Source organism: Ruditapes philippinarum, unplaced genomic scaffold, assembly GCF_026571515.1.
Source record: "Ruditapes philippinarum isolate M1 unplaced genomic scaffold, ASM2657151v2 ctg1292_1_1_1_1, whole genome shotgun sequence".
NCBI lineage: Eukaryota > Metazoa > Mollusca > Bivalvia > Venerida > Veneridae > Ruditapes > Ruditapes philippinarum.
Window position 1 is genome coordinate 100,159 of NW_026866116.1, and position 26,137 is coordinate 126,295.

Sequence of the window (26,137 nt, forward strand, 5' to 3'; positions counted from 1 at the left end):
TTTGTTTTCTAGATTGTGTGAGTGATTGTTAACTAATTTAATGACATCTTATTTTGAAGATTTTATTTAACACCCTAACCTCATCTTATCCTGAATCTTTCAATAACCAGTAAAACCTAATTTTAAAAAATAACATTGCAGCCACTTGTTGAAAAACATCCGAGTTGTGAAAGTCAATTTTTTTAATGAGAAAAAGAGACTAATCATTTAAAAAAACATATATAAAGACATTTTCTTTGCAGAGTAGATCATTAGTTACTAGATAAATATAAATATTTTCTATATTAATAGAAACAAAGAAGATATTTATGCATGCTAATGAAATACTGGATAGGGAGGAAAAAATTTAACAGAAACTTTTGTTTAATTTTATTAATTTTAGTAATATTACTTTGAGATATTCTGATAAAGAGATCGTGACATCAAAGAAAAAATACAAACAATACTGTATTATAAATCAAATTGTGATGATTTTACACATATATCTTTTAAGAAAACAATGAATTATGCTACCTTATTCATTTTCCGTAGGTTTTTTCGGTTATATATATTTTTCTGGTCATTTAATTTTTAATGCATTAAGTTACTGTAGACTGGCAATGAATAAATGTTGTTGTTTTTATTTTTTCATAATTTGCTAGTTAACTTATGGCCAATAAAGTGAATATTAATTATGTTATACGGAATATGCATGCTCTTTATTAACAACTTTGTAACAATTTCTTATGTTTAAACCTTTAGCATTAGAGATACTCCAGAACTCGGAAAATGTGGGTTTTTTTCCATCTTATCACAGGGTACCAATTTTTACAGTAATTACATTTCTTAGTTTTAAGTTAATTGTAACATGTAATTTATAAAGTTAATTAATTTAATAATAAAACATTATTCAACAAAATCTATAGCTTTCAATTTGTTTAGCCTACAAAATAATAATAATAACAGTTAGATTTTAACTTGTTTTGTTACATTTTCTAACATTGTGTATTTGATATTATGATTTTTTTTTGGTTTTCATTATAATATTAAATTTTTGCTGTATTTTTTACTTTCTTTTGGGATTCCATTTTAACTTTAAGAAAATATTTACAATGTGTTTGAATAAGTTGAAAAAATTAATGTGTACTGTGTTGATCGCAGAGATTAGTCATATGAAATGTTAAGATATTTGGTAAATGATTTTGCATTTTCAGTGTCATGATGAAGGCGAAAATTGGTATTTTTGTATACTGCATTGTTTTAGAAAGATTATTTTAGAAAATGATTTTGATTGGTTAAGAATTCTTGTTTACAGAGTTCCGCGGGTAAAGCTATGGTGAGTAACAACCTGAATGACTGCATGTTTTGATTAACACAAGTGTAGCATCATAAATCAAATGACCTTAGAAATGATTTTGACTCAAAGTTTCAATTTATATTCAGCCCCTAGCATAAGTAAAGTTCCATGTAATTACCCGTACCCTACTCAAGTTCTAGAATGGACTTGTCCAGCTGCCTTTTTTTGGAACTGTCCTTAATCATTTTTGGGGTTATCAAGATGAAAAATTAAAGGTATAATCCGCGAACTGTGTAGAGCCTGGGAACAGACTGCATGGGTGTGCAGGCTGGTTTGGCTCTATACTCGGGTGGCTCACCTTTGGTTCCAGCAGGTTTAGGGTGGACACAGGTAATATAGTGTATATTCGTGTGATAAGTTTTATTAACATTGAAGTAGGACGTATCAATTGTTTGATATTGGAGCCGCGTCACGACAAAACCAACATAATGTGTTTGCGACCAGCATGGATCCAGACCAGCTGCGCATCCGCGCAGTCTGATCAGGATCCATGCTGTTTGCTTACAAACCCTATTACAAGTAGAGAAACTGATAGTGAACAGCATGGATCCTGATCAGACTGCGGGGATGAGCAGGCTGGTCTGGATCCATACTGGTCGCAAACGCATTATGTTGGTTTTGTCGTGACGCCGCTCATTTGTAATAGAGTGTGTGATATGTGTGATAGTGAACTGTGTGTCTATATATATCAGATTCTGACTGGCAACACAAACAACTAAATTGAATGTGTTTTGTAGCTTAGCTAAGTAATTGGTGATAGAGATTCTTTGTATGATTATATACATTTACTGTTTTGTGATTTATAAAGATTTTTTCCTTTAATTTGTGTATTATTTAATAATTATGTAGTTGTTTTTACTTGATTTTTAGCTCACCTTGCACAAAGTGCAGGTGAGCTTTTAGGATGGCCAACCAAATTGCGTCCGTCGTCAGTCGTCCGTCTACATTTTAAATATTCTAAGGACATCTTCTATGATACAGCAAGGCCAATGTTAATGAAACTTGGCAGGAATACTCTTTGTATGAAGCTCTATCAAGATTGTTCAAAGAATTCCATTTCATGCAGAACTCTGGTTGCCATGGCAACCGAAAGAAAAATCTTTAAATTTCTTCTTTTAAAGAACTGTAAGAGCTAGAGCTTAGATATTTGGCATGAAACATCTTCTAATGAGTGTCTACCAAGTTTGTTCAAATAAAAGCCCTGGGGTCAAAATTGGCCCGGCCCCAGGGTGTCATTGATTTTCCCTATATGCATATAGTAAAAACTTAAAAAATCTTCTTTTAAAGAACCCAAAGAGCTAGAGCTAAGATATTTGGCATGAAACATCTTCTAGTGAGTGTCTACCAAGTTTGTTCAAATAAAAGCCCTGGGGTCAAAATTGGCCCCGGCCCGGGGGGTCATTGATTTTCCCTATATGCATATAGTAAAAACTTAAAAAATCTTCTTTTAAAGAACTGTAAAAGCTAGAGCTTAGATATTTGGCATGAAACATCTTCTAGTGAATGTCTAACAAGTTTGTTCAAATAAAAGCCCTGGCGTCAAAATTGGCCCCGCCCCAGGGGGTCATTGATTTTCCCTATATGCATATAGTAAAAACTTAAAAATCTTCTTTTAAAGAACCCAAAGAGCTAGACCTAAGATATTTAGCATGAAACATCTTCTAATGAGTGTTTACTCAAGTTTGTTCAAATAAAAGCCCTGAGGTCAAAATTGGCCCTGCCCCAAGGGGTCATAGATTTTCCCTATATGCATATAGTAAAAACTTAAAAAATCTTCTTTTAAAGAACCCAAAGAGCTAGAGCTAAGATATTTGACATGAAATATTTTCTAGTGAGTGTCTACTAAGTTTGTTCAAATAAAAGCCCTGGGGTCAAAATTGGCCCCGGCCCGGGGGGTCATTGATTTTCCCTATATGCATATAGTAAAAACTTAAAAAATCTTCTTTTAAAGAACCCTAAGAGCTAGAGCTTAGATATTTGACATGAAACATCTTCTAGTGAATGTCTACCAAGTTTGTTCAAATAAAAGCCCTGGGGTCAAAATTGGCCCCGTCCCAGGGGGTCATAGATTTTCCCTATATGCATATAGTAAAAACTTAAAAAATCTTCTTTTAAAGAACCCAAAGAGCTAGAGCTAAGATATTTAGCATGAAACATCTTCTAATGAGTGTCTACCAAGTTTGTTCAAATAAAAGCCCTGGGGTCAAAATTGGCCCCGCCCCAGGGGGTCATTGATTTTCCCTATATGCATATAGTAAAAACTTAAAAAATCTTCTTTTAAAGAACTCAAAGAGCTAGAGCTAAGATATTTAGCATGAAACATGTTCTAATGGGTGTCTACCAAGTATGTTCAAATAAAAGCCCTGGGGTCAAAACTGGCCCGCCCCGGGGGTCATTGATTTTCCTTATATGTGTATAGCAAAAACTTAAAAATTCTTCTTTGAAAAAACCCAAATAGCTTGAGTTTAGATATTATACATGAAACATTTTTAAGTAATTATCTACAAAGTTTGTTCAAATAAAAGCCCGGGGGTCAAAACTGGCCCTGCCCCAGGGGTGTCATTGTTTTTAACTATATGTGTGTAGTAAAAACTTAAAAAATCTTCTTTTAAAAAACCCAATGAGCTAGAACTTAGATGTTTAGCAAGAAACATCTTCTTATGGGTGTCTACCAAGTCTGTTCAAATAAAAGCCCTTGGGTAAAAATTGGCCCGGGAGGGGGGGGGGCTATATACAGGTGAGCGACCTCAGGGCCATCATGGCCCTCTTGTTTTTTATTGCATGCTGAAGAAAATGTATATATCAATCAGTAAAGTAGGTTAGATCCATGTGATAAGAAATTAATTTGTATTGTTAGATTATCATTTTCAAATAAGGTCTTTAATAAAATCATTTCTTTATTTTTGTATTATGTTAAAGCTGGTAATTTATAAAGGTAATCAGTGATGCAAGATTACCTTGCAATTATTTGTATGTAACATATTTTTGTATAGCCTTTTGTAACAAGTTAATGTAGATGTGTCATATTTTAATATAATTATATGTTTTAACCAGGAATCAGTAATTTACTAAAAATAGTGATATAATGAACATCTGAATAAGTTCAATTATGAATATCTGACAACAGCAGCTTTGATATGAAAATGTGACTTGAATTTCAGAATGATGTTTACTTTTTATATATTAAACTCAGAATCAGCAGTTATTTCAAATTTGAAGTTTATGATAGAAAAACAAAGCTTTGTTTATAATAAAAAGTAGTTCTTCATGTATAATTACATATTTATTCATAAATGAGAATAATGCATTTGAAATTATTTTGTTCAGTTTATATTAAGACTTTGTAGTTTCTTTCTAGCTCTGCATGTGGTATTGTAAAATGACTGATATAAAATTGTAGTAAATGGTTAATATAATTTTTGTTAATTTTACACAGAAATAGAAAAGGAATTTATAACATGGTATGATTATAGAATTCAATATAAAACTTTTAGTTGACATGTAATGTAACCAGGTTGTTGTTTTCTATGAGATAAATGATTTATGTAATATCTTTGTAATTATTACGACATATATAGAGTTTCGGCGAGAGTCCACCGACAACTGCAGTAACGTCAACAAGACCTCCGGTGAGTTTTAACAATTTTCACAGTGATTATTCGCCATCACTGCAATAATGTTATCTTTTAGGTTAATTTTCTCTCTGTGTGTTTTGAATTTCAAGAAAGATATGTGTATCATAAATTAAAGGTAAAATTCATCATAATGGATCAAAGAAAGTTCTTAATCGAATGATGTTATATTCCCTGGAGTAATAAATGAAATTATAAATAGACTAACTGCTTATTCGGCAACATTTTTTTATAAAATTAAAAGAAAAACAGAATGAAAAGTACAAAATGTATTTTAAACTTTTAAGGCTTATTAGAAACCCCATAATTATGATTATATATTTCTTTCAAAAAAGCTTCTTTTTTGGTGTTCTGTCAAAGTTTCAAGATCTCATTGCCATCTAAGCTAAACCATCTTTTATTATAATGTATTTTGGCCATCTGAGTAAAGTTATCGTTTTTTTTTTTAAGGTTTTTTTTTTAAAATCAGAATACAATAATTGTACCGCTTTGTTTACATTTTGCAAGTTTACATTTTGCAACCAGATAAATATATAAAACATGCTCTATATCCATTATAAAAGTATTTTTCAGAGCACAGGTTTGCTTTTTTCAGAGGAAAAATCATTATAAATTTCTGAGGCTCAATGTGTCTTTAAGTTAAAATCTTAATTTCATTCCTTCAAAATGTTTATGAGCACAGATGAGATCATTATTAATGTAGCAAGATAAAAAAAGAAATTGCCCTGATTCCAGGCCATATCAGTTACCCAAAGTGCATTGCTTTTACATTACCCATAATGCATCCTGTTATATCATTAAGTCAGAATGTACTGGAAATTAAGATTGTACTTTTACAGCAGTTTTTTTATTTATTGGTCTCGGTAAATCGTTCAAGTTCACTAGGCTAGTCGTCTCAAACCTTTAATTGATGACTCCCCTTTAGATAGTCAGTCGGATTAAATCCCAGGTTGCCTGCGCATATAACAATAAATCTTACCGATGTATATGCAGTTTTTACGAGATACTTTTCATTTGCAACTCGGTGGGTTTTGGCAAAACCAGGAGTTTTATGTCATGATTAATGAGTTTTTTTAAGGACTGTTTACGTCATATTAGATTATTTTTCATGAATATTGTAATGGAATCATGCTCTACAGGTGTACTGTAACTGGTTTATGAATGTTTGATATATGCATCGCAGGTTGTTGTAAAAGTCTCTTAGACAGTTATTGCATTCATGTCGATTTACGATAGATGTAATTTACTTATGAAACATAGTTAGATCTGGATTTCGGAATATATCATTAAGAACCTATAATCACAGTATGGGGTAGATTTGTAATAATGCTACGAAAAAATACCAAGAATTCTGAAAAGCATGCATTTTCCTTTTTAGCGCATCAGACTGGAATGTTCAGGGTTAGATATTAAGTACAGGTGGGCGGGGGGAATGCTGGGGTGTCTGTACTTAAGGACCGAAAATCAGGTGTTTGGCACGCCTCCAGATTGATTTTAATTTTTACATTTATTAACCACCCAAACATCTTAAAATGGGCTTGTCCATCGTTGAATCAGATCATAACCATTCATAATTGTAAAGGAAATTTTTAAAATGAAAAGTAAAAAAGTACATGTATTGACAAAATTTAATATCAAAATATAAATAATTTGAGCTATGCTTATGCAAATGTTTGATTTTAAATAATATCAGTTGTATTTTTTATTTTATTTTTTCATTGTTTGAAAAAATTATTTCTTAATTTTTCTTTTGAAAGCTTCTGATTTCCTTTTTTTTCTTTTCTACTGTGAAGACTTGTAATTTAAACATTTCACACCATCATGTTGTACCAAATTCATTATTTTATTAATATATAACCCACAGAGTGTCCGAGAGAAGGTGACTATAATGTAAATGTGTTTGCAGTTTTGTAATTTTGTCTTTAATTATGCCCCCATTTCGAAGAAAAGGGGTATATTGCTTTGCACTTGTCGGTCCGTAGACCAAATGATTTCCGAGTGATAACTAAAGAACCCTTAGGCCTAGGAACTTCAAACTTGGTATGGTGATTGGTCATGATCAGTAGATGACCCCTATTGATTTTGGGGTCAAGGGGTCAAAGGTCAAGGTCACATTGACCTTGTAAGCAAAAACGGTTTCCGATCAATAACTAAAGAACTTGAAGGCCTAGGAACTTCAAACTTGGTATGGTGATTGGTCATGATCAGTAGGTGACCCCTATTGATTTTGGGGTCAAGGGGTCAAAGGTCAAGGTCACATTGACCTTGTAAGCAAATACGGTTTCCGATCAATAACTAAAGAACTGTAAGGCCTAGGAACTTCAAACTTGGTATGGTGATTGATCATGATCAGTAGATGACCCCTATTGATTTTGGGGTCAAGGGGTCAAAGGTCAAGGTCACATTGACCTCTTGGGTAAAAACGGTTTCTGATCAATAACGAAAGAACCCTAAGGCATAGGAACTTCAAACTTGGTATGGTGATTGGTCATGACCAGCAGATGACCTCTATTGATTTTGGGGTTAAGGGGTCAAAGGTCAAGGTCACATTGATCTTGTAGGTAAAATCTGTTTCCGATCAATAACGAAAGAACCCTTAGGCCTAGGGATTTCAAACTTGATATGGTGATTGGTCATGATCAGTAGATGACCCCTATTGATTTTGGGGTCAAGGGGTCAAAGGTCAAGGTCACATTGACCGCTTAGGTAAAAACGGTTTCCGATTTATAACTTAAGAACCCTTAGGCCTAGGGATTTCAAACTTGATATGGTGATTGGTCATGATCAGTAGATGACCCCTATTGATTTTGGGGTTAAGGGGTCAAAGGGCAAGGTCACATTGACCTTGTAGGTAAAAATGCTTTCCAATCAATAACTTAAGAACCCTGAGGCCTAGGAACTTCGAACTTGGTATGGTGATTGATCATGACCAGCTGAATAAAACAGATGACCTATTGATTTTGGGGTCAAGGGGTCAAAGGTCAAGGTCACATTGACCTTGAAGGTAAAAACGGTTTCCGATCAATTAACTAAAAACGCTTAGGCCTAGGAACTTCAAACTTTGTATGATGATTGGTCGTGACCAGCAGATGACCCCTATCGAGTTTTGGGTCAAGGGGTGAAAGGTCAAGGTCACATTGACCTTGTAAGTAAAAACGGTTTCTGTTCAATAACTTAAGAACGCTTAGGCCTAGGAACTTCAAACTTGGCATGGTGATTGGTCATGACCAGCAGATGACCTATTGATTTTGGGGTCAAGGGGTCAAAGGTCAAGGTCACATTGACCTTGAAGGTAAAAACGGTTTCCGATCAATTTATTAAAAACGCTTAGGCCTAGGAACTTCAAACTTTGTATGATGATTGGTCGTGACCAGCAGATGACCCCTATTGATTTTGGGGTCAAGGGGTCAAAGGTTAAGGTCATGACCAGTAGATACTTGATAACCCTTATTAATTGTTTGATCACTGGGTCAGAAGTCATGCATAATAACCTTATCACATGACTAATTGGCTGCTGATAGGGGGCATACATGTTTTACAAACATATCTTGTTCTTTTAGATAATGAATTATTCTAACCTAGAATTGAACAGTTCTTATATACATGTACAGAATTATATTATGTTCTGATTTACTTTGATTTGGCTAAATCTTGTTTGTCACGGAATGAAGACATTGTGACAGTGAATTGTGATAATGAATTATGACAACTTGTTTTTGTTTTTTTTTAAAGGAACTCCGCTGAGATCAAAAAAGATAAAAAATTTGAAACTTTTGCATAGATCAAGTGAAGCACATAAAATGGAAAAATCTGAGAAGGGTAATAAGGAAATTTAATTGAAAATTTTTTTTTTTTTGTGTGATTCTTGGCCAAATCTGAGTGAGAAAAGCGTTGCAATGCTTTTCATTTTTAGGTATTTTTTGCACAATAAAACAGAATTTACTGGAAAACGAGATGAGAGAATGATCTGAAAATGTGCACACAAGTTATTGATTCAGACCTCCATCAAATGGTTTATACAAATCTCAGGAAAATATTTTCAGTCCCATCATGCCGAAACACCTCAGTGGAGTCCCTTTAACTTTCTTGTTCCTAATAAATATGGAAGGAGGCTGTGTTCTTTGAAATTAATTTATTTGTAAGCTCTATGAAATTTATATATATGTGTGTTTTAGTTTTCTTGTCTTCTATAATAATGTGTATGTGATTTTACTGTGCTTTAGTTAATTAACTTGTTGCGTAGATTTTTAAAATGCATAATTAAAATAGCGTTATTGTATAGTATCTTAATATAAGAAAGTGAAATATTCGTGGCTGGTCACTGCTGTAGTTGTGTATTGTATTGTATGTTTTGCTGTTTTTGTATTTTACTTAAGCACTAAATTTGACAGTTGATTTTTGTTATTATTCAGTATTAATTATAGTTTTTTGCAATTTTTACCAGTAATAACTTTACATTAGTAAAACTTTATCATGAAACAAAACTAATTATTGTTAATTTATGTATGAATTGCTATTTTTTGGACTTATTCTTTTCGTTAATTGAAATAATTTTTTAAAAAATCAGAAAAAATGATAAAAATTGTTGTACAGATCTATTAAAAGTCATTTTAGATAATACATTATTGAAATAACATAATTATGATTTCATTGTTATTATATGTAGGGTGTACAAGCAAAGATCAAACCTTTGGTAAGAAAACTGATTTTGTTGTTTATTTTCAGTCTTGTAGATGAGGAAAGTAGATTTTAATAAAGTTTCAAAAGCTCTTTTTTTTCAACAGAGAAAATAAAATGATGGAAAATCCATTTTTTTAAGGGTATATAACATTAATTTTATTTTTTAAAAATGATGTGTTGACATTGACTTAAAGTTAATTATAAAAGATTGACATTTTTAAATTTGACTGACCTTGGTCAGGCTGAGTGATGAAGGTCACTGCCTTTGAATATTTAAATTGTAACATTACATACATTGTAATAAATTTATATATGTGCAGAGATGCTATTATATGGGTGGATGGTGGCTTGCATTTAAATACCATGAACTTCTTATTAGCCAGGCTGCAACATTTTGCATTCAGCTGCTAAGAGTGTTATCTTGAGTTTTTGTTTAAATTCAATTTACTTGGGAGGATTCAAACTTGAAAATTAATTATTAAGCTCAAATGGTTTTCTATAAGTATATACCTAAAATTGTAGCTAAAGAGTTTTAAATCTTGGATTGTAGACAAAAAATAAAGAAGTACAGGTAACTGTTTGCTGTGTATCTTACGTCAGTATAAAAAATGTAATTGTTGTAATTTTCATAGATGTATTTGATTAGAAAATTAACTTTATTATCAGATTGATGTTGTTTTACGTATTTTTTATAGTGACATACATGTAGAACATTTTGCTGTGTCTGTTTGTATGTAATTAAAGTACCATTTGAGTCACAATTATAATCTTTCTTTTTTGACAAATACTAATGTTTTTGGGGTCAGTAGGTCAAGTTATAACCTTCAAAACTTATAAGACATAAGTTACCTTGAATTTGAAATCAGTTTCCAGTTAAAGGAGCACCGCTGAGGTATAATCATAAGAATTTTAAAATCTTATGTCATGATATCAACTGAAGCCCTTAGAAAAACATATGAGCCGCATCACGACAGAACCAACATAGTGTGTTTGCGACCAGCATGGATCCAGATCAGCCTGCGCATCCGCGCAGTCTGATCAGGATCCATGCTGTTTGCTTACCAACCCTATTACAAGTAGAGAAACTGATAGTGAACAGCATGGATCCTGATCAGACTGCGCAGATCTATATGCGCAGGCTGGTCTGGATCCATGCTGGTCGCAAACGCACTATGTTGGTTTTGTCATGACACGGCTCATATAGAGCTATATGCTCAGAACTAAAAAAAAAGATAATAAGAACAAATCATAGACTGATTTTAAGTTAATTTAAGCATTTAAAAGGTGATTTTCAATTTTTAGGTCATTTTTACACACAGAAAACAATTATTCTGGGAAATTAGGACGGCAAAATGAACCTTAAATTTGCACACAGGTTATTGGTATAGACTTATACCAAAATTGTACATAAATCTAGAAAACATAAATCTGTTTTTTAAACAATTGAAAATATGTTTTGAATTAAATCTATTACAACCATAATTATTTGATATTGAAAAAAATCACATTCTGCTATTAATGTGTACTAATTATATGTATTAAGACATTATTATACTGTTGATGGTGATCATTGAGTGTTACATAATAACATAGTAATTATTGTTGTGTTTTAGTGTTTACTTGTTATATTTAGAAAATAATATATATTGAGTGTAAGTTTTAAACATATATTGAGTGTAAGTTTTAAACATTAATATTTTGCTGATTTGTTGTTGTTGTTGTTGATCTAATTTTGTAAAGAAATGAAACACATTTCTGTGATTGTATGTATGTTTATGTGTGGGTGTGATATGACTATATTGTACTGTACATGTGTTTCTTAATACGATAGTTTGTTTGTTTACAGAATACTTTTGTAATCATTATTGATATTAACATTAAAAGGCTAATTTACATACAAAAATGAGATGATTTGGTTATTGGTTTACTATCATAATGTTTTGTTCCAGGTACCCAGTATATCAGACTTTGATACATTATTTATGCATTTTTTAAATCAAAGGGAAACAAATGGTATCTAGAAATTAATATAAGGTAACATAAGTTGTTCCCCTTTCTTTTATGGTTTGGTGTGGGGTATATAATATACACAAAACTGAAAGAGATTGACTCTTTCAGTTTATACATAATAGATATAGATATTATCTGTCCTCTAAACAAATCAAATGACAAGGCATGTAGTATATTTCTTAAAGTCTCAAGTTAAAGTAATTTGAAATAGTAAATGTTCAATCAATGAAGACATATTTTGCACTGATTTTTCTATTGTTTGATGATCTTCGATGAGAATATGTTTAGTTAAGTTCTGACTTTCAACGCAGGTAACTCTTATCAAATATTATTTCAGGGTTATGTCCCTTCTGTATTTTAAAAATCAGTATTTCATTATCCATTATTGAGAAGAGTGGAAATCTCATCTCAGTTTACAGCTCTTGTTTAGTTACGGAAATATCTGTGAATATTTTTTCAGGATGGATTATTTAAATACAATGTAGAAGTTATTTCAGTGATATATCACTTAAAACCAAGGCAATCATTTTATGACAGTTTGGTTCTGCCAAGAAATAAATATTGAAGTATATACCACAGTTTTCTACCAAATACCAAATACCACAGTTTTAACCACAGTTTATTGTGGCATCTATTCTAGTTGTTATCGGCCCTGAGCTTTTAATCAAAGGCAGGTGTAAGTGAAATTAAATCAGTAAAGTTTCATTCTATTTCTATCTTTTCATATGTTATGTTTGTAGGTTGAGGACTCAATAGCGTCCAAGTCTCCGAGTATTAACCACGAGGCAGAAGCTCTGAAAGACGAGCTCGATGAAGTCACGAAAAAACTCAGTAAGATGGAAGATGACTTGCAGGAACAGGAAAATGAAAACAAGGAACTCAGTGAGTTCGCTTTTTCCAGATTTAATGGAACGTTTTTGTATTAAAACTATTAGCCACACTGAACTGGTGACTTTTAAACAAATGCAATGTTTAATTCATTTTTTGTCATCAAAATTTTGCTCATATTTGTTTGGATGTTTAATTCTTGCTTGAGTCCAAAATTCATTAACTTTATAACATGGTTGTTTGTCTGCTTAGCTGAATAGGGAGGAGAACATTGGATTTGTAATTTAGAGTGAACTGCATAGTTTGATTCTTGAGTGAAGGATATATTCTCTGTCACACTGGGATCTCCGACTTGGAGCCTAATGTTCATTTCTCCTCTGCTGCTGATTCAATTATGAAATCACTTTAAATTAGTAGTCAGTCACAGCCAAAGAAATTGATATTAATTTATTACTGTCAGTAAGGTAGACTGAATGTAAAGATATGACAAAAGATGTATTTAAAATTTGGTAAAAAAAAAAACGATTTCCAAGGAGGTTAGATGGATGGACCAGTATAGCTGAAAATGCAAGGAAATGTTTCCTTTGTGGTAGATTTCTTAACTTAAACTATTTCCAGTTTCATGTTATATCACACCACATCTCACCTGTCATACAAAATGTAATCAATTATTAGCAAACCTGTTTTTTAAGATATCATATCATACCCTAATTTAATGTTTATATTGTTTGCAGACAAAGAAATCAATAAACTTGGAGATGAACTTACTAATGAGAGAATGGAAAAACAACAGGTTTGTTTATTTTCTTTTCACATTGTAACTGTTTTTCTATAATTTTTTTACTTTAAAATTTCTAAAATGTTACTGTCCATTGTTTATGTTAGGGACTTATATATGTGCTACAGTTCACCTGCTTTGCTCAATAGGGAGGTCGTCAGGTTAGTAATACAGGGGTCCCTGGTTCAATTCTCTGACATGGTGTAATTTCTCTATGACAATCTAGGACACTCTGTCTAAAGGTCATGTGAAGTTGTGCATCATTCTGGGGATTTGTGTGGATTAAATAATTAAGTTCTGTTAGAGTTATTACCCTTGACTTGGTAAAAAAGATACAATTATCCCTTTATTATTACAGTCCATGTGTATCAGATTATGACATTTATCTCCCTTTATTATTACAGTTCCTGTGTAACAGATTATGACATTTATCTCCCTTTATTATTTCAGTCCCTTTGTAACAGATTATGACATTTATCTCCCTTTATTATTACAGTCCCTGTGTAACAGATTATGACATTTATCTCCCTTTATTATTACAGTCCCTTTGTAACAGATTATGACATTTATCTCCCTTTATTATTACAGTCCCTGTTTAACAGATTATGACATTTATCTCCCTTTATTATTACAGTCCCTGTATAACAGATTATGACATTTATGTCCCTTTCTAATTACAGCTTCAGATAGAGATTGAGACGATGAAGAATGCAATAGATCAGGATAGGAACAACTCACAGAAAATGGTAAGTGTTCTTGCCAATGAAACTCTTATGGTTAATGGTGTATATATGTTTTTATGTTGTTGTCTTTCCATCCTATCTGAGGAAAATTGGTATGCTTGTTTAATTGTAGGGCATTGAGGATTTGATCACAAAACATGGAGGTATTTGTTAAAAAGGTTAGGGTCATAGGAATTTGCTGACCTATGAAAAAATATTTAAGGTCATGTGTTCAAATTTGGTGGTATGAAATTATAAATGCTAGTATTTTATGAAAGATCTGTATAAGATACTATATAATTATAACAGGTTTTAATTTTCTTGTAAAAAAGTCATTAATATCTTTAGAATTTTTATCTTTAGAATTCAAATGACCTAGGATGATTACGTTGTTTTAGTGTGGAATGGTCTGATAAGCAGGATTTTATGTTTTAATAATGATATAGAATTTAAGGAAAACGATGGCCAAGATACTTTATTATAAAATTATAAAAATGACAAATATAAATTATGATGTAGATTTTACTCAAGTCTGTTTTATATTCCACAGCAAGAGGAAATGGTAATGGATTTTACTAATTAACGACAATCTAACATTCAAGCTAACTTCTTGAAATGAAAACATTATATTATTATATGTCTGTGTTGTTCGTCACAAAAAGAGAACAAATAGCTGTCACACCACATTACATAAATGTTATGTGCTTCTTTCACACACCCATTTTCCTACTACTAATACATAATTTACAGGAAGAGTATATTAAAGTGTTCAGACCTTAGATACGTATATACAAGATGTACCAGTGATTTTCACTGGACATTTCTTGGAAGATATTTTTGTCCATCACCATTTGTCCCTCGCCATTTGTCCATTACTATGTAATTTCATCAGGCTTCTATCTCAAGGGCAGCCATCTTAGAGATAGACTTTAGAGACTGTAATTTTTAAAGTGGGTATCTTTAATAGAAAAGGTGCCTTTATAACACAGAAGATAAAATTTTATTTCTAAAATGGTTACCAATTCAAAACTGTTTTTTGAGTTTTGAGGGTCCTAGGGACCATATGCACTTGTGACTTCTGTAAGATGGCAGTGCCTGGACCAAAACTTGCCTCAGGGATACAGAAAACCTGCGTATAGGGAAATCCCTGTTTATCATTGTTAATACGTTAAGATGTGTTTTCCAAATTATAATTGCACAAGCATATGGTTTTAATTGAAAATCACATTGGATCAATTATGAAAACATAGCTCATCTACTATCACAGTAATTATAACACAATCTTTAATACCACTTTGTGTGTTACATTTATCAAATTAATTAGCAGAAATAAGTGATACATAAATCCACATTCTGTTTATTTCAAAAATCAATTTTATTAATTTGTTCTTTTAATAAGACATGATTAACCCTCCCTTTACTTCACTGATATGTATTAATAATGGATTGTGATGTTTCCAACTCATACAAGCCACTGAATAACCTGTTACAATACTCATATATTGTTTAATATAATTACAATATAATTATTTAGTACATTATTGTCATAATGATTAACTATTATTTACATTTTGTATTTAATTTTTGTCACTCTTTGAAATGTATGAGTATGAATTGTTTGATACAATTGTGCTTTAACATAAAGCCATTGCTTGATGATGATAGCTGTAGCAAGAGGCATATGGCAGCATTGGCTTGAATAGGGCCTATATGTCACAAATTAAAATGGTGACAAAATCATATGGCCGGCAGGAAACTTGCAGTCCTTGTCAAAAGCTAGTTTCAGCTCAGTGTAAAGAAGAAAAACAACAAAGAAAAAACTAGCCTATGCTAAACATTTCATACCCAGTTATGTATTTAATGGGGATGTCGAATGAATTGTCAAAGGGGATCACTTAAAGTTGTCTTTTTTAAGTAAAACTTTCATCATAATCAACCTTAACCTGTTTAAACTAATTAATGATGATTAACATCAAATGTTTGTAGCATAATTATGAGAGTTATATATAACAACAATTTAATACATTTTAAATTGTGGCTTATTTTTGCCATTTTAATTTATAACTGTACCAAATGAAAAAAGCAATACATAATACAAAGTCCAAACCATACAGTTAATTTGAGATTTTTTAAAATCAATTTTAATTAATCACTGATATTAATCACTAGGGGCAGTGTTCTTTTATTACAAGCCATTTTTTTATGTGTCGGTGATCTGTAATTTTTGTTAAATTTTAAAAACCAAATCTACAGTCCTGTAAATTCTGCAATTCAGTAGATTTGTGTGCTAAGAAATCACAAATAGTTGAACAATTATAACATTGCATATATGTGTGTGAGAAATACAATATTTCAACTGTAGTTATATTATATATTGTTTTGTGTTAGAACTTAAAATATCACATTTAAATCTAGTATATATAAGCATCACTGTTGTAGAAGGATTCACATGCTATTTAAACTTGACTTTCTGTTATTTCTTTACAGTCTGCAGGAGTAAGTTATTTTTTCACTGCTGACTCATCAATCTTTCTTTTCTATAATCTCTATCTTGAGTCAGCATTTTTTTATGCTTTTTATAGTATTACACAGAAAACTATCTCCATTAACACACACTTGTATTGGTGATTGAATAACACTGCTATGTATACTATCATTTGGAAATACAATTTTAATTTTGAGTGTGTTTTATTGAGAACATTAATTCTTGCTTTGTTGTATAATGTTGCATGGGTTATAATGTTCAGATGTGCTGTTTATAATACAGTCATTAATGTAGTCAGACTAAATTGTGTCATTTCAAAGCATCTGAACGTGGAATCATGTAAAATTATCACACAAATCTGCAGAAATTATGAGCATCCAATTTCATTCTTATTTGCTCTCTTTAAGTAAAAGAAATTTGTGATTCTAGCCTATTTGAATACTCTTCAAAGTGGAGGTAATGCATTATGGTTGGTACTTCAGCCTGCTGGAAGCAGCATATTCTATATATGCCAGCAGTGCAGACCAAGATCTTTGCTGTCTGAACATTCTCTGCACTGCTTACTATTCAGTCAGTATAAACAGTGCAGACCATGATCAGATGGCATATAATGACATGCCTGTTAATCTTGGTCTGCACTGGTTGCATGGGTATAATATTCAGTTGCTGCCAGGAGCCTGAGCGTTAATTAAACATCTGAAATGGAAGAAGTTACAGTAATATAAAATAGCAAAAGTGATAGATCGTAATGATTCAAGCCATAAAACACTCAAAATTAGAATTGTTTCTATTCTAACATGTTTTAAATAAAACTCAATCAGTATAATAATATATGTTAGACTGACACAGTTTAGCAGGGTCAAAATATAAGTCATTATATAAAATGAAGTTGATTTTACATCAGTATAGTTTGCTATTATAATAACTCTCATCTTTGAATTTTTACCGTACTGTAATATGATAATGGGCTTGTCCTACATTGAGTTTGGAATTGTCCATTTTTAGCTCGACTTTTCTATGAAAAGGGGAGCTATCCTACTCGCCCCGGCGTCGGCGTCGGCGTTAGCGTTAGCGTTGGCGTCACACCTTGGTTAAGTTTTTCGTACCACCCCACTTTATTTCAGAAGTATTACAAGTATGGCTTTGAAACTTACCATACTTGTTCACCATCATAACCTCCATCTACAGACAAGAGTACATAACTCTGTCAAGGTTTTTGACAGAATTATGGCCCTTTTTTGACTTAGAAAGTGTATTGAGCTTGGTTAAGTTTTTTGTACCACCTCACTTTATTTCAAAACCATTGGAGGTATTGCTTTGAAACTGACCATACTTGTTTACCATCACGACCTTCATCAACAGACAAGAGGACATAACTCTGTCAAGGTTTTTGACAGAATTATGCCCCTTTTTGACTTAGAAAATACATTGAATATGGGTAAAATCCACTTATTGCCTTAACCCTTTGAGATATTGCTTTGAAACTTTTAATGCTATTTCACATCATTACCCCCATCTGTACGCAAGAGAAGGTAACTCTGTCAAGGATTTGTTTTAAAAATTAAGGCCTTTTATCGACTTAGAATCTTGGTTAAGTTTTTAGTACCAGTCCACTTTTTGACTGAACTGTTTGAGATATTAATTTGAAAGTTGGAATACTTGTTTACCATCATGGTCCCAAAACATGGGCAGGAGAAGGTAATTCTGTTAAGGATTTTATTTGAATTATGGCCCTTTTTGACTTAGAAACTCAGTTAAGATTTTCATTCTTGTCCACTTGTTGACTTAACCATTTGAGATATTACTTTGGAAGTTGGAGTTCTTATGTGCCATCATGAGACCTATCTGTAAGCAAGAGAAGATAACTCTGTGAAAATGTTTCTTGATATGTACTTAGAAATTCCTAGTTAAAGTCTTGTGTGCCCTTAACTGTCAAAGTTTTGTTTTATAGGCAAGCACTAAAAAAGTCGAGCGCGCTGTCCTTCTGACAGCTCTTGTTATGATTGGGGATTTCAGTATCAACATTCAAATTCAAATTGAGCAGCCAACATTCATGAGTGTGGTTGAATAATGCCTGGTGTAGAATACCTATTGGTATCACCCAAATAGTTTCTGCTGATTATGTTAAATGACATTGTCCAACTTCTATTTCAAGAACGGGGTAACGGATACCCACATCCTATCTTTTAATATTTATTTTGATTACATTTCAATCAATCGTTGGTATGATTTTTAAAGAACCGTCCATTATCAATTTTCGGGCTTTCAAGATAAAAAACTATAGTTAATAAGACACTAGTAAAGAGCCTTGGGTCAGACTGAAATTAATGGATGTACAGCCTTCCTGGCTCTCTACTCAGAAGACAAAGGAGTTTATCTGAATTTCAGTTCCATTAGCTTGTGGGTTCAAAAAGGCATTAATTGCACTAAAACAAATCTACAACAAAACTGAAATAAAAATAAGATTATGTTAGAATTATGCTTTTACAACAAGCTTTTTTCAACATCCTTTTAGACTTAATTTTTTTACTATTCTTTCAAATCCTTGCATGTGCACATTTTTAAATACCTGTCCCTTAGCTTTTTATGTTTTTTGAAAACTGTTGTTTAATGGTAAGTGGATTAAATTTGTGATATTTGTCAAAGGATTGTGATGCATGTGCAAAGTTCATCTGCTTATCTATTGAGGTTATTTTGCAGATATTGACACTTTTCTTCTAGCTTCTTATACTAACACTTTTAAATTACTTGATTTTATGCTTTATTTGATTAAGACGAAAAAAAGATTTAGCTTGCACTAGCCCCCATCCTGCACTCTATAAACCCTACCCCAACCTTTAAGCAACCTCACTCTACCAAATTGCAATTCCCATAGTCAATATCTAGATCGACCCAGTGGTTTAGTTCCCTTGATTTATAAATATACAGTGTTGTTTTTTGGGTTTTTTTAACTTCCAGGACACTTTTAGTTTTATGGCATAATTTGGCAATCAAATTAATTTGGCATGAGAATGACCTGAAAGGATTTTTGAACATCATTTAGAATAACAAGTTTTCAGATTTTAGAAATTAGCAACTTTTCTGCTTAATTGTCAATTAATATTAATTATAAATGTGCAAAAACAAAAAAACACTATTAAGAAGTACCGTAAAATTCCTATTAAACGCCCCCGGGGGCTAAACATTTTACAAAAGGGGGGCTATTATTACAACACAGTTTTTCCTAAATCCAAAAATCATTGTAAATACATTTAGTGTTAGCAAGTGTTGGTAATAATAACATTAAAAGTGTTAAGATTTTAAAGTTCATACTATAAAATAAAATAGATTGTGAATGATTTGAATGAAATTATGGATTTACTCATGAGTTTAGCACTGATGCGTAGATTGTTTTTCTTATCAAAAGGCCTGGGGGGCCTTTATTAGGGGAGGGGCGTTTATTAGGAATTTTACGGAATTCTTTTTTGCTGGCATAATACTTTATTCTGATGACATGAAATTGGGCCTTTCTGGTGCCTTGGTATTCTACATTATTATCTATACAGTGGTGACATGATTTTTTACTCTTAAAACATAAAATTCTCTTCTGATAACAAATTCTAATGGCATCATATTCTATTCTCAGGTGACATAAAATTCTATTCTCAGGTGACATAAAATTCTATTCTCAGGTGACATAAAACCTGACATAAAATTCTATTCTCAGGTGACATAAAATTCTATTCTCAGGTGACATGATATTCTGTTCTCAGGTGACATAAAATTTTATTCTAGTGACATAAAATTCTTTTCTTGTGACATAAAATTCTATTCTCGGGTGGCAAGAAAAAATCTCTTCTCTGAGGTGACATAAAATTCTCTTTCTGAGGTGACATAAAATTCTCTTCTAGTCATTTGGATGACTGACAGTAGTCTGATTTTTAGTTTCATTGATGTGGAATAACATTCAGATGACATGAAGTTCTTTTATTTTCTGACCACCTTGATTTGTATATTAAGCATGTTGTGCACAAGAAAACTATAATGCATGTATTATATTCAGACAAATGTATTTGTAAATATAGATGGCAAAACAGAAAGAAGAAATGGAGAGAATGATGCGTGAAAAAATGGCCCAGGCACAACTAGCTGTAAGTATGGTTATGAAAATAACATAAAGGATGTCCTCATTTGTATGAGGTAATTGAAATGATTGAAGTAAGTGCAAAGGGGTTCTTTTTAATTGTGTATATTAAGGTAGGGAAAATATTGAAGAAATATAGTAACATTTATAATTATTTATCTAAATAGGTATTACATGTATTACACATTTTATTATATTTCTATATCATGTATATATTCCTTAAGCATTTTAAACAAGGGACATAATGTGAAGAACATTACCTCCCTTGTTTTCAATACAAATGGGAATAAAATTTCATTGCATCCTGTTGTATAATATCTTTACTTAATTTATCAATTTCAGAATTGTACTGAAGTGCACTTTAAGATAATATAGGGTTTTTGTAAGGAGCATAATTATTGAAATATTTAGAACCCTGAGTCTTGTATTTGACTGAAGTGGATATTACGAGAACAGGATATGTTGCATAAGTAGCAATTGTGCCAATTGTTTTGGTTTAGTAAAAATCTTTTTATCAATTATTTTATATGCAACCTCATTGTAAAAATTACTGTAGGTAGCATTGTGTCTGCAATGTTGACATCATGCTTGATCACACAGACATGTTTAAATATGCTGATTGCCTGCTGTTGTAAACATGAAATGACAAAATAAATGAGGTTTCATAATGCATATATTTAAATGAAATATATAACATTTAATTTTGGGTTCTACAGATTATAAGTTTTATAAATATGTTGTTATGAAACTGTTTTATTAATTAATAGACAAGTGAAGCAGCCGAGGCCCAGCTACGAGCTAGAGAGCAGGCCGAGAAAGATAAGATGGCGCATTTACATGATCAGGAGAGGAAACTCAAGGAAGAACTTGCTAGGGTATATATTTCCTCTTTAAACATTCTTTACAGTTATATTTTATGAGAATCTATCACGGACTGTTTGCACAGACTGGAATATCTTACTGGAGACTGTTTACAGTGGTAACGAGGCTCTGCAGAGTTTCATCTAGACACTTATCAGACTGATTCTGAGAGCTAGATTATAAGAATCTTTAACACTGGCTGCCGGTACAGATCGGAATATCTAGCTCAAGGGTAACTGTTTACAGCAGTATCGTCTCAGGCTCTGCCAAGTTTTCGCTACACAGTTACCCGAGCTAGATATTCCCATCTGTACCGACAGTCAGTGTTTGATTGCATATTACAGTCATATCATTATTCAAAAGAAATTAAGATATCATAATTTTTAATACATTCACTTTGAGTTAGAAATATTTTCTAATAGTATGTGACTATGTTCTCATCTACATTAAGAGTATAAGATGTCAGAGTGTTAAAAACTAATCAAGGGTACGTTTATACCACATAAGTAATGTAAGCATTTTTTTATATTCTTTTGTAAAGTACTGAGACCAACTTAAGGTATTTTCCAAACTGATGAAACAGTTGAAAATTGTGCATTATAACTTTTTACTTCTGAAAAATTGTGAAAATTCCTCACTATAATCTCAGTTATATAGGCTATTTATATAATGTATGTCAATCACAAAAAGTGAATGTTTTTTATATATTTTTTTATTTTTCTGATAATTTTTTAAACAGATTTATATCTTTGCTATAATTTTCCAAATTAAAAGGTAGAGTATTTTAAAAAGAGGTTTTTTTAAAAAAATCTCTGATAGTATTTTATCTAATAAGAAAAACAATAAAAGTGGAACAATTTACAATCAACAGAGGATAAGTTTTAAGATTTATTTAATGATGAGAACCCTATTTTTTCAAGTTCAAAGTTTTAAAATACATATAATCATTGTGACCATAAGTATATAACTTTTCTTGTTGTCATGGCAGGTCTTTCAAGGCAAACTTAATGAGGTTAGATATCTCACCTATATATATCATTTTCACATGTATTATTCTGTGCAGAAGGTTCTCATTTTCTCTTGTTTTCCTTATGACTTGAGTTTTATTGTTTAGTCAAAGTTAAGTCCGAGCAGTGCTACATTCAAATCATATGGATTTGGTTTATACAGAATTTTCTTAGTTTGATCATGTAGGAAGCTATAAATTTTAATAGACACACTTTTGGATCAGTTCCCCAGGAACCAACCATTATCAAGGAATCATTATTAAAGCTTCTTGCTCAAGGAAACAACGACTTGCCCCTGTCAGGGTTTGAACCCATGCGGCTAGCGATCATTGAATTATTAGTCTTGAAGCGTTAATCACTCAGTTTTATTAATTGGCAAGTTTTATGCATTTGCATCAATGTCATGACTTGTTTGGCAGATCTAAAAATAAATATGCTTGGGTTTTTCACTCGACTTACAGCAGGTTCTGGAAACATAAAAATGTAGGAACCTATGACACGCAAGTTGTTGTCCATAAGTATGTTTGAAATATAACGCAGGCTAGTTGATGACTACATGTACATTGTATTCAATAAGAAAAGGATTTTTGTATTCTTCAGTTTTATAGTTCAAGTGAAATATGGAATATATTCCCACTTTCATAACTATTTTTCATATTTGTTTTTAACAAATATGAAGTATATTTGACTGATAAAGCACCATATTCTATGGGTAAAACCTAAATATTACATATACAATTAATTGAAAAAAGTGATGTCATGTAATAAAATAATTGTCTTACTTATTTAAAACAAATCTTCATAATAAAATATTTTTTTACAAAGGAAGAACATGATGGTGACAATAAAAGAATGTCTGTTCACGAGACAAACTTCACATTGTTTGTATGAATAATCCCATATAATATACAACTATTATAAACATTATTTCATATGTCTAAAATCATTATATTTTCACTTTTTGATGATTGAAATAATGAGTATTTACCCATATGATTTATTATTCTCTGTGATTTACATAATTAATACTACTTTTCACATTGTATTGCCTACTCTGGTAATAATGGTTACGGTGATGGTAATGTATACTGATTGTATAATTAAATATGGAATATATTTCACTGAGATAATATGAAACTTTTGAATATTTTCAGCCATTAAGCTTCATGATTTCAATTTAATAAAATAATTTCAAAGATGTAATTAAAAAATATATCTTTTATTCATGTGAAATTAAAAAATCAAGGTGAATAATATTTATAATAACTCACTAGTACAGTTATTTCACTGATAAGCGTTAATTGGACACAATGACGGGGTATTGACGGTTCAATAAGTGCAAAAGTTATATTGAATTACTTTAATATTGTGATGTCATCCTTTTAATGGGAAGTTAATTGAATCAGAGGTCCAGTGGTCAAGTGGTTCAGATTACTGACTTTGAATCATTAAGCCACTCATAATTGTGTGTTTGAATCTTGTGAGTGACTGAATAATCTTTTGAGATGGATGTAGCTATCGAAAATCAATGGTTCTACCCAGTTACTTCCTTGTGTTTCAAATAAAGCTCAGAGGCCAGTCACCGGGGATCTGTCTCTGCCCATAAAGCTTGAGAATGGCCATAGATATGCCTTTAATTTAGTGCTAGTGTTACTTAAAACTTGGTATAATCAAAGTGTATACATTATTTTCATCTTGTTTGTACTGTTAATTCATGTCATTTTTCATCTACTAGGATAGATCACTCTAAGTTTGGATTGAAGGTTACTGGCTGTTGTATATACACATTTTCTATATTGTATTCACCCACATTAATGTCTCAGCGCAATTACTATGGTGGCAGAGCATTTACTTCACCAGGACATTTGTTGTTCACCTATCCAAAATTGTTATAAAGTTGTTATACCAGATTTGAAAGTCTTGTAATGTTATGAAAATGATGCATGCATACTAACAACTTAAATTTTCCTGCTTTTTTTTCGTATTTTATTGGATCACCAATTAGCATGATAATAATAAATATCTGAATTGAGATGTTGTGAATGTTAAATTTGAAATGAGGTAAAAGGTTCCTTTTTTTAAAAGATACTTATTTAACAGTATTTGAAATGAAAACTCCAGATAATGTGGCTAAATTTATGTGGCATTTTTGAGAAAAGGCAATTCTGTTTGATCAAAATGTGTCACAGTATTTAGTTGTCTTATTGTTCATTAAAATTACTGTCCTTGATGTTTGTATAAATGCCAGAGGTAAGCTATAATGTTTGAAGTTAAGGTTCTTTCATTTTCATTTCCTTTTACCAGTAAATTTTAATCTTTTCATTAATTCCAGTTTGATAATACAATAAAAAGGTTATTTCTACTAACATATAATGTTTCATATACTGTAGAAGGCATATGTTTGATTGTAGTTATAATGAAAGTTTAAATGATGTTTTTTTATAACAGGAAAGAGCAAAACTCGCGGAGGCATTGAAAGGTGATACAGATGTGAATAAAATACGAAAAAGTGAACAAATGCTGCGGGAGGAAGTTGCAAGGTAACTTGTTTGCTTGGGTTTGTTTTTTTTTTTGGGGGGGGTGCTATTTTTTCATTGTTTTTATCACATTTTTTCATATTTTATTATAACATGTATGACAATCATAACAAATGCAAGATTTTATTGTTGAACAATTATCTTTCCAGACTAAAACGTGAAATTGAGCGTATACACAGAACCTGGGAAAAGAAGTTTGCCATCTTGCAACAGAGGTAAAGTCTGGGTTTAACAATACATAACCCAACATTTTATTTCAACATTTGTATAGAAGTTGAAGAAAGTTTTACTTTTTATACCATACTGATATGGCAGTCAAGTGAATTATTTATAATTTACTAAAAAAAGGAATGTCTGATATGATGTCTATAAATCATATGTCAGAAAAATACTTCTACTATCAATGTAGTTCAACATATTTTTATCAATTCTCTATTTTTTTATTTGCATGCTAGAATGGAAATAGATTATTCTATAACAATGCACTCAGAATTGATACCTATTTCCTGAATAATGTGAAAATACAATTTCCTCAAAAAAAGGGTTTCCCTAAACATTTTCAGACAAATAAGTGATAAAGAGGCTACAAACTAAGTGTCTGTAAATTTCTTAAAGACAATAACTTTTGGTGAAATTTTGAAAACAAGAGTTTATGAAATGCATAATGCTAGCTAATAACATTTTTTCTATATTTGAACATGCTGGCATTACGAGTCTAAAATACTTGATTCACTTAGCTTTTTTATCCATCAAGATAATTTTATGCTTTCTACCTAGGAAGCTTAGCTATATTCTATTTCTTTGCCAGATTCAAGCTAATTTTAATTGATTAAGGAACTTGTGTGTTTATAATGCATACAATTTCATGTTTTACAGTTTACATGCATTGAAAGATGAGAGTTATATAAGACAACAATTACAGAGACAGGCTGCTAATCTTCACCATGCTGCAGTTAGCTACTCAGTAAGTTATCCAGTAATTAATTATCACACAGCAGTTAGCTACTCAGTAAGTTATCCAGTAATTAATTATCACACAGCAGTTAGCTACTCAGTAAGTTATCCAGTAATTAATTATCACACAGCAGTTAGCTACTCAGTAAGTTATCCAGTAATTAATGATCACACTCAGTAAGTT

At 31.5% G+C, this 26,137-nt stretch overlaps 1 protein-coding gene across 1 annotated transcript in view; it reads left to right on the plus strand.

The window, feature by feature from the left end:
* LOC132731387 (uncharacterized protein C10orf67, mitochondrial-like) overlaps positions 1-26,137 on the plus strand; it is a 39,314-nt gene that overhangs the window by 9,401 nt on the left and 3,776 nt on the right. The window contains exons 8-21 of the mRNA XM_060717563.1: positions 1,295-1,315; positions 4,915-4,965; positions 6,833-6,847; positions 9,635-9,661; positions 10,199-10,219; positions 12,399-12,540; positions 13,221-13,279; positions 13,945-14,010; positions 20,536-20,601; positions 21,362-21,469; positions 22,444-22,467; positions 24,911-25,002; positions 25,149-25,214; positions 25,876-25,963. Of these exons, the coding sequence (XP_060573546.1) occupies positions 1,295-1,315; positions 4,915-4,965; positions 6,833-6,847; positions 9,635-9,661; positions 10,199-10,219; positions 12,399-12,540; positions 13,221-13,279; positions 13,945-14,010; positions 20,536-20,601; positions 21,362-21,469; positions 22,444-22,467; positions 24,911-25,002; positions 25,149-25,214; positions 25,876-25,963 (846 nt within the window). The remainder of the gene's footprint in view (positions 1-1,294; positions 1,316-4,914; positions 4,966-6,832; positions 6,848-9,634; positions 9,662-10,198; positions 10,220-12,398; positions 12,541-13,220; positions 13,280-13,944; positions 14,011-20,535; positions 20,602-21,361; positions 21,470-22,443; positions 22,468-24,910; positions 25,003-25,148; positions 25,215-25,875; positions 25,964-26,137) is intronic.